The 13,230-nt window shown below is 41.5% G+C and overlaps 1 protein-coding gene across 1 annotated transcript; it reads right to left on the minus strand.

Annotated features, from left to right (window-relative positions):
* Positions 1-1,153: 1,153 nt before the first annotated feature.
* Positions 1,154-12,661, minus strand: LOC131219385 (uncharacterized). Its single transcript, XM_058214491.1, has 3 exons — positions 12,434-12,661; positions 3,830-3,908; positions 1,154-1,346 (listed from the first exon to the last, which is right to left on the minus strand). Exons 1-3 carry the CDS (start codon positions 12,583-12,585, stop codon positions 1,281-1,283), a joined length of 297 nt encoding a protein of 98 aa, XP_058070474.1. The 5' UTR covers positions 12,586-12,661; the 3' UTR covers positions 1,154-1,280.
* Between the last annotated feature and the right edge of the window lie 569 nt (positions 12,662-13,230).

The following is a 13,230-nucleotide window of genomic DNA, read 5'->3' on the forward strand; positions in this document are numbered from 1 at the left end:
GTCTGATTGTGTAAGAAAACCAGGCACCCAAAATCACTAGGCTAACAATACATAAGTTGTTCATTCTCTGTTTTTTATTTGTAAGGTAATCCTTTGTTCCAATAGGTATGCTCATACCTTTTTTTTTCCCCCCTCATGCATTAAATATGAAAATTATGCATTTCTAAAATATGATGAGACAACCCCTAGTCCACAGCAAGCCAGACTCTGATCTAGAATACTCTGGAGATCACATGAGGTCAAATCTAATAATTCAGACCATATTAATAACAGGCCAGCCTGGGTCAAGGGCACTGGTCTTTCGGACCGGGCCAGGCCAGACCCAGGTCATAAAACGCAGCTTGAATAGGGCTTGGTCTGGAACTCCCCCTCTCCCCGACTCAAACCCACCCATTCCCTCCCCTACAAGGAGAGCATTCGTTTCCACCTAGAGCAAATCTAAAGGTTGAAGTTCCTTCCAAACAATTGCACATGGAAAACATTGTGGCAATTTTTGCTAACCTTCAACTTCCAAGATTAGTCCAAAACGCTCTATAGACGGAAGTATGGTAAATTATACATGACCCGACGAATACCTTGAACCGTACTTTTGGGCATGTTAGGAATGCCGATCCTCTAGGAATGTGAATGGACCAATTGTCAACCACCTAAACTGAGTTCTCCAATATCAGGTCAGACTTGCTATTAGCACATCTATTTTGGGCATTTGGAAAGCCCATGCATGGGTAAATGTCTAACTGTATTTGAAACCCAAGCCACTCATAGGGTGGGTCTCACTGTGTGGATGCCCCTTCCCAAAACCAGGCCAATCCATTCATTGAATAGAATAGGGAGATGGTAACAATAGGATGACTTACAAAAACTTGACAAAATTTTCTTCCGACTCTGTAGCTGACCGCTCCAGAGCAGTGGATAGGCCCTGTTTCTAGTCAAGGTCATCTGCATAGGGGGGACTATCTGATTGACAGCCTGAATCTCACAAGTGGGTCCGAAATCTGCCTAACTGCGTCTAGGCTTAACAAAAGGTCTCCATTTTGAGCCAATTTTTGCAGGTCGGCGCCAAACACCAAGCCCCCATGAAAGGCAGCAGGATGGCCCTGATGGGGTAACATCCAAAATGGCCCTGATCAAGAGCGGTTTTGAAAAACTTGAGTAGGAATTATGCCTGAAGATATTACCATGTTTCATGTTCTGAAAATCAAATCAAATCCACTGCAAGATGAGCACACATCTGTGCCTTTGAGAAATTCAGTAAAAGCAAAACAACTGAGAGCCTGAAACTAGGAGAAGTATACGGGCCAGTTGAAATAGTAAGAGTCACGGGTCGCCTTGTCCATCTGGTTCCACTGCAAAAGATAAAAAACAATAATCACTAAGCAACAAGGCATTGCATGACAAAGGGCTCCCATTGGTTGGATATCTGGTATCACTTCATCGCATTAATGGCAGGTCCCGCAGGCAACAGCTCAGCAGTTGCAGGTTCTCCTGCCGGAAACTGCTAAGAGTTGTATAGTATCTCATCATGGTTTCCAGAGAACTGGCGACAGGTTACTGCTAACCTGTCGCCAATGGAACCCACCATTTCTGCAAGGAAACAATACCCTAGCATGAATTTCCATTAGAAACCAAACATACCTGAAGCCAAAGCTTGGAAACCATTGTTTAAAGAGAAAAACTTGGACACTCAGGAAGAGTGTGATGAATGATACGCCACATTGCATACGCCGCATACAAATAATTCAAGCCAAATTAAACAAGAAAGAGGGGGTTCTTCAAATAACTACCAAAATAATAGGGTATTTGCAAATACCCACATTAAAAATTAAAATATTAAATATAAATTTTAAAAAAAAAAAAAAAAAAATCCTTTTGCAAACAACCACATCATTAATTTGTGGTTATTGCACGTACCCACTTTCAGTTGGTTTTTTGTAACAGCTGCTAATTTGTTGGCATATTTTGAAAAAAGGACAATATTACCCCTACCCTAAGACATCTTTTTCTCTATATAACTCAAAAGAACCCCATCATTATCATCATCATCTAAGCCTTATCCCAACCAACTGGGCTAGGCTACATGAATTCTTTTCCGCCATTCTACTCTATCAAGGGCCATAATTTCAGTTAAACCATAGGTCATCGAGTCTTTTCTTAATACCTCCACCCATGTCCTTCCCATGGTCCTGTTTCAGCAAACAAGTATCCACCAAATCAAAGGTGGTGATTGTTCAGTCAAGTCTGATTCTGGAGTGTCTCCGCATTCAACAATTTAGTCCATTTAATTTAAGGGAGTGTATGCCATGTGTACAATTTCTAAGTGCCCGTATATCAAGCATCTTACTCTTCCAGAGTATCAAATAACTCCCCTTGTTTATAAAGATGAAACTAAAAAATAAAAAACTAGTGCCATTTTGACTTGCTGAATTGCATTTCCCTGGGTGATGGAGGCATTTAAGTGCATCCAAACTCGCCCTAACCTTCAAGAGACTCATGACTGGATGAGAGTCAAAACCTTAGGGCCTGTTAGGATGGATAACCAAATCACTGTTTTTATATAAGCGGACATAACATGATTGGTGTTTGGGATGCACAAGAAGCTCAATTATGCCATGCAGGCTTCTATTGTGTGGTTTAAAATCTCATTGTTCATACTCGGCATTTGCCCAAGTCAACTTGGTTTTCCCCACATCACTATTCAGTTGATGTAAAAACTCAACCAAATTGAACACACGCTCTTCCTGCCAAGCACTGAATTGAGCATCAAAACCTTGTTTCCATTTCCTGCTCTTTTTTCTGCGAACCTGTTCTCAGCTCCCTTGTGATTTCAAGGGGTGCGTGAACAGTTCTAAATAGTTGTTTTAGGGTGCAATTTGCTTGGTGACCATAACCGGCACAACTCATTCCACTTCAGTCCTGTTTCACTCCCATTATGGTCTGGTGGCTCGTTTCTTTGCCCACCGAAACCGAGGCAACTCAGCAAAGCCAACTCAGTTTCAGATGATATTTAGAAGCATGAGTGCATCCCATCCAACTTTGAAATCAGGAATGCCCAAGCACACCACTGATCATACTCTTGATCTCATCACATTTCGACCTTGACGCTCTTTCCTTAGGAACTAAAAGAACTATTTCCCTGGGAAGTGTCATGAAGCCAAACCAATTGAAGACTAACTACAACCAGTGTTTTAAATAGCAAACAGCATAGCGTTCACCCCTGAAGTGTGAGGCGTAAGATTTTTAATCAAGATTGCACTTGGTTGCACCAATTTCAATATTCTGCACCAAATTAGACTGATTAATAATGAATTTTAACAAAATTTCATGATTTTTGGTGCAATGAAACGCAACCTAAAGTGATAGGAAAGGGTACTTAAGGTAAGGAAAAGAGCAACAGAACTGATTTAATATTGTTACTTACATTATTTTACTAAAAGTATTGCAAAGATTAACTATTTTTTATTGAAAAACAGAAAAATGTAACAAATCATTGAAAACATTAATCGATCTTAATATTATAGTAAATAGAAAAATGTAACAAACGTTGCAAACATTAATTGATTTTAATGTTGTAGTGAAAATAACTTGTCATATGGCATTAAGCTATTTTCATGAGCAACATGGCATTAAGGCTATGCAGTGTGTAATGTGTGCAAATTATCATTTAGCGGAGGCTATACATGACTTAAGCTACTTTCATGAGCAACATGGCATTAAGGCTAAGCTACGTAACATTAAGGCTAAGAGCCACACTATGTAGCATAAGCTACATGCTACATAGCATAGCTATTTAAAATATTTAGTGCAACACAATGAGAACTTCAGAACTCACCTTGAACTGATACGGCTCCCCCTTCTTCATTGCTTTCTTCCAATGGTATTGTTCAAATATCATTGCTCGGTCATGCCAGCTGCATTGATAATGTACATCAGAAAGGGAAAAGGAAACTAAGATCTGTACCTGAGAGGAGAGAATCTGTGAGTAGGGGTGTCAATGGGCTGGGCCTGGTCCAGGCTGGAGTAAACCTGTTCCCAGCCAACTTAGTTCCATCAAGACCCGAGACTGGCTCAAGCCCGTGTTGGGCTTTAGTTTCTAACCCCAAGACTGACTAACCAAACCTCATTAAAGGCCAGTCCATGCCTGGCCAAACCCATTATTTCAACCCAGGCTTTCGATTTTAGGCCCAGGCTTAGCGGTTGCAATGTTGAGCCCAAGCCTGGCCAAGCGTAGGCTGGGCCTTAAAGGGCCCATTGGGTTGCCCAGTCAATTGACAGCCCTGCCTATAAGTATCTGACATGAAAAGAATTGTCTGCAAGAGAGTATGCATGATATCCACAAGCATTACTCTACACGTAGAGGCCATGGATAATGGATTGGTGATCTAGACCATTAATGTGATGGATCCCCACCACGTATAGAGAATGAATGAAAACTCTCCCAGATCAGAAGATCCTAGCCATCCTATCTTGTATTTCCTTCAAATGCAGATCTTTGCAGTATTTTGTTCTAAACAGTTTCACTTTCAGACCACAGATCAATGGGTTAGGTTTGTCCATTAGGAATTTCGGGGCAGAGTCCATCTGCAGGAAACCATAATAAGATCAATGGTATGGATGATCAAAATGTAGGTCCCACTTGTGCGAACTCAAGCCCTGAGGGAAAGTAATTCCCTCGTCACACGCATTGTATAGTTTTGAGATGCATGCACTCTAAATGCACCCAAAAAGAAAAAGAAAAGAAGGAAAAAAAAAAAAAAAGCTTCCCATTCATGGGGTTGGCTAATATCTGCACATCATGAAGAGAATCCATATACTGAACAATCAACAAAAACATCCATATTTCCACATTAACATGAAGATGATCATCAACAGAGTCAAGATTAAATGCCCCTTCAAATGATTGAAAGTTGAAGGATGGCTGGTAAATAGTCACATATTTACATGTTAGCAGACAGGACAGTATATCGAGTATTAATCATTATTTATTAATTTATTAGTTATTAAGAGTGTATGCATGAAACCTACAAATTGATCTTATTTCGGATACCCTACTATATCATCTTTTTCCCTTCTTCCTCTTTTTTTAATGAATGAGAAAAAACTCTATCAGAAAACAGAAAGCCACTTACAGAACACAACACCCAACCTCAACATTACAAGGCGTAGGGGCAAACAGGATCCGAGGTGAACACACCAGTACACCACTAGCCTATATATAGGGCTGTCAACGGGCCAGGCCTCAGGCCAGATTTTGAACTGCTCAGGCCAGGCCTACTCAATTTTTTTGCATTTTCTAGGCCCAAGTCTGGCCCATTGACAGCCCTACCTATATACTCAGATTAAGCAGGTCCTCAATTTGGAACACAGAGCTGGTGGCACCACTCTCGGCGAGATCTGCGGCTTCACCATTAGCCTCTCTTGGGACAATGGAGAAGACAACCTCATGACTTTCACAGAGATCGCAGATTTCATCCATGATATATGCAAACCTCCTATGGAATATCTTGGATTTACCCATTGGATTACATTCTTCAAGCCCCCTTCCATAATCTCCGGAAACAAATCAAAATTAACAGCTAGTCTGATTGCTTGAATGAGAGCTGCACATTCTGCAAAGTTTGAATCTTTAATTCCAATTGGCCCTTTCAAAGAAGCTAAAACAGACCCGCTATCCTTCACAATACCTCCAATGCCTGCAGCCCTGGGTTCCCAAACCCAAAGGAACACCCATCAAAATTATTTTTCATACTACCCAGAGGAAGAGCTTGGCAGCAAGGTGCTGTAACATGTTTATCCCACTTGTTGTTAAGGGAATTCATTCCAATCAGACAAGCATTATTCATATAATGGTCTCATCTAATGCCAGCTTAGGAGCTTACCCTATTATATCATGGGATGTTCTCATCTGCCATTATTCACTAGACTACCGTTTTTCTTCATTGCCCGTTTGCTCCGAAAATATGGGAGCATTTTGTGTGCTTGCTCCGTGTCAACTGGGTAATGCTGAAGTCAGTGGATGATTTATTTGGGCATGGCATGGCAGTGGAGTGGGCAAGGCTCCAAAAGTGGAGGTTGATCATCATGGCTGTGTTCTGGGCAATTTGGGGTGCTGGGAACAGTCATCGTTTGTGGAATGAGTTGGCGGATATTGAGGACATCATCGGGAAAGTTAAGTTTTTTGCTTCTAGTTGAGCTCTTTATGTGAAAGTCATCTCTGCAGATACTCTTTTTGTCTAGGTTGTCTCTTTCAGGCTGTAATATTTTCTCACTTATGTGAGGGGCTTAATAAAATTTGCTATTATCTCTTCTTCTTTTTTAACTATAAAAAATTAAAAATTTAAATTTAAATAAATAAATAAATAAGAATGAGGCTATCTAGTGAAATTCAACTGTCTCCATTCCTAACCATATAAACCAATAGCATGGAAATGGACAGTTGAAAAGATGGATGGCAGTTCACATTCAACAGGGAAAAACCCAAAAACCAAACATCTCGAATCATTTGAATAGTATGATTTTCACATCAAAGCCGTCTACTATTTCGAAGTGAACTGCAAAGGTCACTCTATTTGTCTCTATTCACAAAACACACCCACTTGTGTGAGATAACAGCCGTTCATCAGGCTAGCCCCAATGAGCATGTGCCCAGGCTGTTTAAGTCATTATAAGGAGAAATATCAATTTGAATAAAGTTGCTCATTCCTCTCTACTCAAACATTCGTGTGGGTGTACTCATTGTCCATTCTTGCGATTCAGGTATCAACATCTTACAGAATCAATAACCAGGTTACACCATTTTGGCATCAGAGGTGTCATCGTTGAGGATTTTCAACTCTACAACATCCTCCTAATAGCTTCAAAGGGGGTGACACAGAAAGAGTTAACGCAAATAACCCAATTGATCCGCACATTCACAGAACAAGTAAACCAAATCACACGTTTGTTAGGCAATCTCACCAATCAAGTGGAAGAGCTACAGCATGGAAGAAAATCCACAGACCAAAGTTGGAGCACATGTCGTTTGGTTGTTGAAACATAAGAAAGAGCCCAAAATTAAGGTAGCAACTACGGAATTCTATGGTCGTTTGCATATTGATGACTTCATCGATTGGCTAAGGTGGAAAAGGTGTTCAAGTACAAGGAAATCGCGGAAAATCGGAAGATTAAGTTAGTAGTTATGAAGTTTTCCACCAAAGGAAAAAAGTAAATTCTTAGAAAAAGATGAAAGAGAAATTAAAAAAAGAAGCCCCTACCCACAACTTATGCCCATAACCTCTATCAAAGATGTCACAACCTACGTCAGGGAAACATATCAGTAAATGAATACATCGAGGAGTTCCATACATTGACATCACGGGCAGGGTTTTGTAAATATGAAAATCAAAATATTTCAAAATATCTTAATAGTCTTAACCCGGACATAAGAAATGAATTAGCTTTCAAAGATTATTTTAATATGTCCAATGCATACACACTAGCATTAAAAGTCTAGAAAATACTTAATCGAGGATTTGAGAGACGATTCGGTGCCCCATAAAGACCGTCATCAACGATGGAGCAGTAATGGGGGGGCATTTTCACACCTGGCTCGAGTGGGGTGGCCTATGGGACGCAAGGGCACACTCAAGGTGGTCGGCCCGCGGAACCCATGTATTTAAGGCCCACGAGGAGGGTTCGGCCGAGGACCTAACCCATGGATTTGGGGCTGGGCTATGAAATAAATAGATTAATTCGCCATGCTCTATCAATTCAAGCTTTTAGAGCAGATGGTTAATTGTCCTGCATCAAATTGGTATCAAAGTGGGAGGTCTCGTGTTCGAGACTCCTAACCAGGGGTGATTAATGCGAGCGCATTTTCATACCGAGCTCGAGTAGGGTGGACTGTGGGACGCGGGGGCACACTCTGGGTGGGCAACCCATGAAACCCATAGATTTGGAGCCCGTATGAGGCGGAACCCATGGATTTGGGGCCCACGAGTAGGGTTCGGCTAAGGACCTAACCCATAGATTTTGGGCCTAGGCTATGAGATAAAGGAATTAATTCAACATGCTCTATTAGTTCGAGCTTTTAGAGCAAGTGGTTAATTGTCCTGCATCAAGCAGCATGCTAATTTTGTACATGAGGCGAACACGAGACCCCTCCTGAATCCCTTCCTGACATTTTCTCCCATTTTACTAGCCATGACTTCCTTGAAGGACATCCCTCCCAACTCGCGAGGAGCAACTGCAAGGACGTTTCGCTCAACATCCCGTGGCTATTGCCAGGTACCCCTCGAACCGCCGTCTCGGATCGGCAAAGAAACTATTCTTCACTTTTATCTTTAATTTAGGTCTGAATCAGGCTTTCTACACTCGTAGTTTCAATCCTCCAAAACTCTCCACATGAAGCAACTCTATCGCTCAGAGAAGCTCCTCTTTTATGCTCATTCGAATGAAGGTGAAACCGCGTGACAAAGCAGAACCCTTGACTCTGGGGATTACCACGTCCATCACAGCACCAGCCTTACCAAAAACCCTAGAAAAGTTAACCGGCAACTAGCCTTCTGGATATCCCTGAACGAATAGATTTGGGTAACTAGAGATGTCAATTTTGTGTCCCCCCTTCATGCTCTACTCCTTCCTCCCCTGTACCAGCTTCCACTCTCCATTTTCTTCTTCCCCACAAGTCAAGCACTCTCCACTTCCATACAAGATTTGCCGGTTCAAAAAAGAGGTAAAGTCTCTATTAACTCTAGGTGCTTAATTTCCTTCTCTATTGGATCTATATACGAGAATGACGTATGGTGTGACATGGTTCCCATTGATGCATGCCACATTTTATTGGGAAGACCATGGTTGTGGGACTGATAGGGTACATTTTACTCAAACTAACACCGATTCATTCATCAATGATGGTGTTAATATCACATTGCACCCAATGAAACACCGTCCAACACCTAAATCTAATAAAGAGGGGCGGCAAAAATCATTCAGTGTACAAAAGTTTAAAGAGGAAAGCAAGAAATTGGCATCATTATGGCTTAGTTGCTAAAACAGGCACAAAACAATCAAATATTCCACCTCCTATACAAGAGCTCCTTCATGAATATGATGACTTGGTGCCCGAAGAACTCCCTGTTGGACTTCCTCCTATAAGAAACATTCAGCACTGCATTGATTTGGTGTCAGGTTCGAGCCTCCCAAACCTCGCACACTACCAAATGAGTTCAACGGAACATGTCAAGCTACATAAACAGGTTACCAAGTTGTTACAAAAGGATTTAATTCGAGAAGGCGTATCACTATGTATTGTCCTGCATTATTAACCCCTAAAAAAGATGAATCTTAGAGTATGTGTGAGAACGGTCGCATAATCAATCGAATTACTATCAAACATCATTTTCCTATTACACGATTTAACGATATATTGGACATCTTGTATGGAGAGAAGATCTTTCCAAAAATCGACCTTAAGAGCAATGTTGTCGAATCACAAATGCAATCATGTGAGATCGCACAATCGCATATGCGACTGCGTATTTTTTTTATTTTATTTTATTTTTGAAAATTTTATATATATATATATGGAAATTTAAAATATATATATATAAGAAACTAAGGAGAACTTTTCTAAGTTAATAGATAACTAATTTTACATATTTAAAATACATTTAAGAGAGATAAAATCAATTAAGCATCAAGTCATCCACATTTAACAATATAGTTAACAAAAAGTAACAACAAAATCAACAAGCTATTTATTTATTATTGTAGAAAATCAACAAGCTATCTTCCTTGAAACTTGAAAGTGCTTGAATCTTGATCTTCCAACTTCCACGAGAGAGGGAATGTAGGGGAGAGAGAGAGAGAGAGAGAGAGAGAGAGAGAGATTAAGATCACTTGGAAGTAGGAAATACAAGAGAGATAGAGAAAGATTAAGAGCACTTGAAATTAAGAAATGTAAGAGAAAAATAGAGTAAGAGAGTTTTGGAGTGAGAATATTGCAAATGGAGGAGATTTGGAAGCCTTTTTATACGCAAAATGTTGTTTTTGCAAAAAAAAATCAATGTGCCATGGCCAATATGCGATCGCATATGTTGTATGTGATCGCATACATCGCATATGCAATCACATATTTTCGCATATGCCACATATGCGATCGTATATGTGCCATGATTGCATATGCGATTTGCATATGGATATGCGCATATGCGATTTGCATATGGATGTGCATATGCGGTCGCACATGACAACACTGCTCAAGAGCATATATCATCAAATTTGTATCTAGCCTGAGGACAAGTGGAAGACTGTCGTTAGGACTCGAGATGGATTGTACAAGTGGCTTGTGATGACATTCAGCCTTTCAAATGTGCAAGTACATTCATGAGATTGATGATAAAGGTACTCCACCCCTTAATGGGGAAGTTTTTAATTGTTTGATATTTTTGTTTTTAACCTTCATTCATCTATTCACCTGACCACTTGCGGCACATATTTGATGTACTACGGAGGGAGTCATTGTATGTTAACTTTTTTTTAAAATATTTTTTTTTCCTTGTCAATGGTGTTGTATTTTTAGATATATTGTGTCTACGGAAGGGATCAAGGTTAACCAAGAGAAAACCATGGCCATACGGAATAGCCAACCTCAAGAAACCTTTCAAAGTTCCATTTCCACGGCTTGACAACATTTTACCAAAGAATTATGTGAAATGTCAATACAATTGTCGGATCTATAGCCGGTTGCATGCATAGAGGCAAGTTCGAATGGATTAAAGTGGCGGACCTGAGCTTTAGTACCATAAAAAAGATGACAATGGAGGTTCCACTTCTTGCACTTCCAAACTTTAATAAAGTCTTTAAAGTGGAAAGCGACCTTCAAATGCAGGCATTAGCGCGGTGTTAAGTCAGGAAGAAAAGCTAATTGCTTTCTTTAGAAAGAAGCTTACTTATGCACGAAAGAAGTACCCCATATATGACCTCGACTTCTGTACAGTGGTCTAGACGCTACAATATTGGAGGCATTACCTGATTCATTGGAAATTCATCTATATTCAAATCGTGAGGTGTTTGAGATATTTCAACTTCCAGAAGAAGTTGAGTGCTCATCATGAGAAATGGATGGCTTTTCTACAAGAACATACTTTCATTTGGCATCACAACAAAAAAGAGAAAAAGGAAAAAGAAAAAGAAAAAGAAAATAGAAGAAGAGAAAAAAGGTTGTTTTAGGTGGCTAAATATGTCAGCAATTAATGGCAATCACTCGATGAACAGTCCGTAGCACAATATCTGGCCATGGTGGAGGAAAAATACTACTGGCCTCATGTGTCATGATGCCGAACGGTTCTTAGCACAATATTGTCAAGTCTCGAAAGGTCATATGCAGAACATTGGCCTTTATACACCACTTCCCATCCACACCATGGGTGGACATTTCTATGGACTTCATTCTAGATCTTCCAAAGACTCAAAGGGGGAGCATATTCGATTTTTGTCCTCACGGAGATTATGCAACTTCATGGGATACCCTTAGAGGTGTACATGAGTCGAACCGAGTCGAGCTGTGCCCACTTGCCGACCCCAGCTCGAGCTTGGCTCGGCTCGGTCCTCGAGCCTGACTGGGCAGCTCGGCTCGGTTCGGTCAGTAGCTCGGGCGAGTTCGGGCCAACATTAAGCCGAGTTCGCCTCTGCGGCATTTTCACAAACACATGAACTGCATCTCGAATTCTCACTGTTTGCAAAACAGCGGCAGCGGTTTTTACAGGTATTTCATCAAACACCTCGTAGGCAACATGAAGATCAAGAAAAAGGAGTATTTGTTTCACATACATACCTTCCTTGCCACCAGCCAACACTTGGTTGGGTCATTTCATCAAACAGTTGGTGAGCAACATCAATATCAAAGTAACCGAGTCACCAAACTGGTTCGATCCGAGTCGAGTGAAGCTCAGCCAAGCTCGAACTCAGTTCGAAATCACCCCAAAGATGGGATAAGGCGATGATGATGTGGCTGTCCCATCATGGAACGATTCCAACCAAACAATACACTCACCCCAAAGATGGGATAAGGCGATGATGATGATGACGATGTGGTCCCATCATCGAACGATTCCAACCAAACAATAAACCCCCTGAGAATCCACTAGCATCAGCCAATGGGAAATACAGGGCCATCGCCCATCCCCAGAACTAGGCCCAATGGATGAACCGCAGAAATAGGCGGGCCCAAGAGTCAGGCCCCACCTGGAACACTGCTGGGGCTGGAAATATGAATCCCAACGGTTAACAAGCCATGAAAATTCGTACTGAAGCATAACAAACAAAGCAGAGAGAGATGAATAAATAAATAAAACCCCATCCGCCCTCTCGAAGAGGGATTGCAAAGACAGATACAGAAACCCTAGAAAACAGAATACAAGACAGAGAGAGAGAGAGAGAGAGAGAGAGAGAGTACTTGTAGGCGTTGGCGAGGTGCCACATGTAGGGATTGAACCAGGTGATTGCAGAGAAGGCGAAAGATCCGATCCAAATGTTCACGAATCGGTCCGGATCGGTGTGCGGAACCCCCGGGTCTCCTCTGTACGGGTTCCCGAAATACTTCTCCATCTCTCTCTCTTCTCGTCTGCTGCTGCTCGTCTCCTTTCTCTCTCTACTCTCGTCTGCTGCTGCGGCTCCTCGTCTCCTTCTGCTGTATTATCCACAAGTTATATGGTACTCCAGTAGCCTACTAGGCTTGATACACAGGCGACCGGAAATCGTACACGTGGCTTACATTTATACGCAAGGTAAACCGACTGAATTGTAGAACCCACTGTAGCTCAGTCACGGTTGAATAATCTCAAAATCTGATTCGTGGACACTTGCTTTGTTGAAAGAGGACCGTCCGATGTTTTTGACCGGCTAGGTTAGACGGCACTGAAGACAAGGAGAGCGTGCGGCCTCCCGCCTCATCCAAGCCCTTATGGTGGGGCCTACCTTGATTTATGCATTTTATATCCACGCCACCCATCCGTTTTGCAAGATCATTTTAGGGCATGAGCCCATAAATGAAGAAGATCCAAATATGAAGTCGACCATGCTATAGGAATGGTGGGTTGAAGGCCCGAGAGAGAGAGACCGAGGTTGGCAGAAGGTTGGAGAGAGAGTGGTGGGATGGGCATTTCGTTTTGTCAAGAAATTAGTTGGGTTTCCAGCTTGGGTGGGACCCACCATGGCGTTTATGTAAAATACACCCTAATAATTGGGTGTGCC

Source organism: Magnolia sinica, chromosome 11, assembly GCF_029962835.1.
Source record: "Magnolia sinica isolate HGM2019 chromosome 11, MsV1, whole genome shotgun sequence".
NCBI classification, from domain to species: Eukaryota; Viridiplantae; Streptophyta; class Magnoliopsida; order Magnoliales; family Magnoliaceae; genus Magnolia; species Magnolia sinica.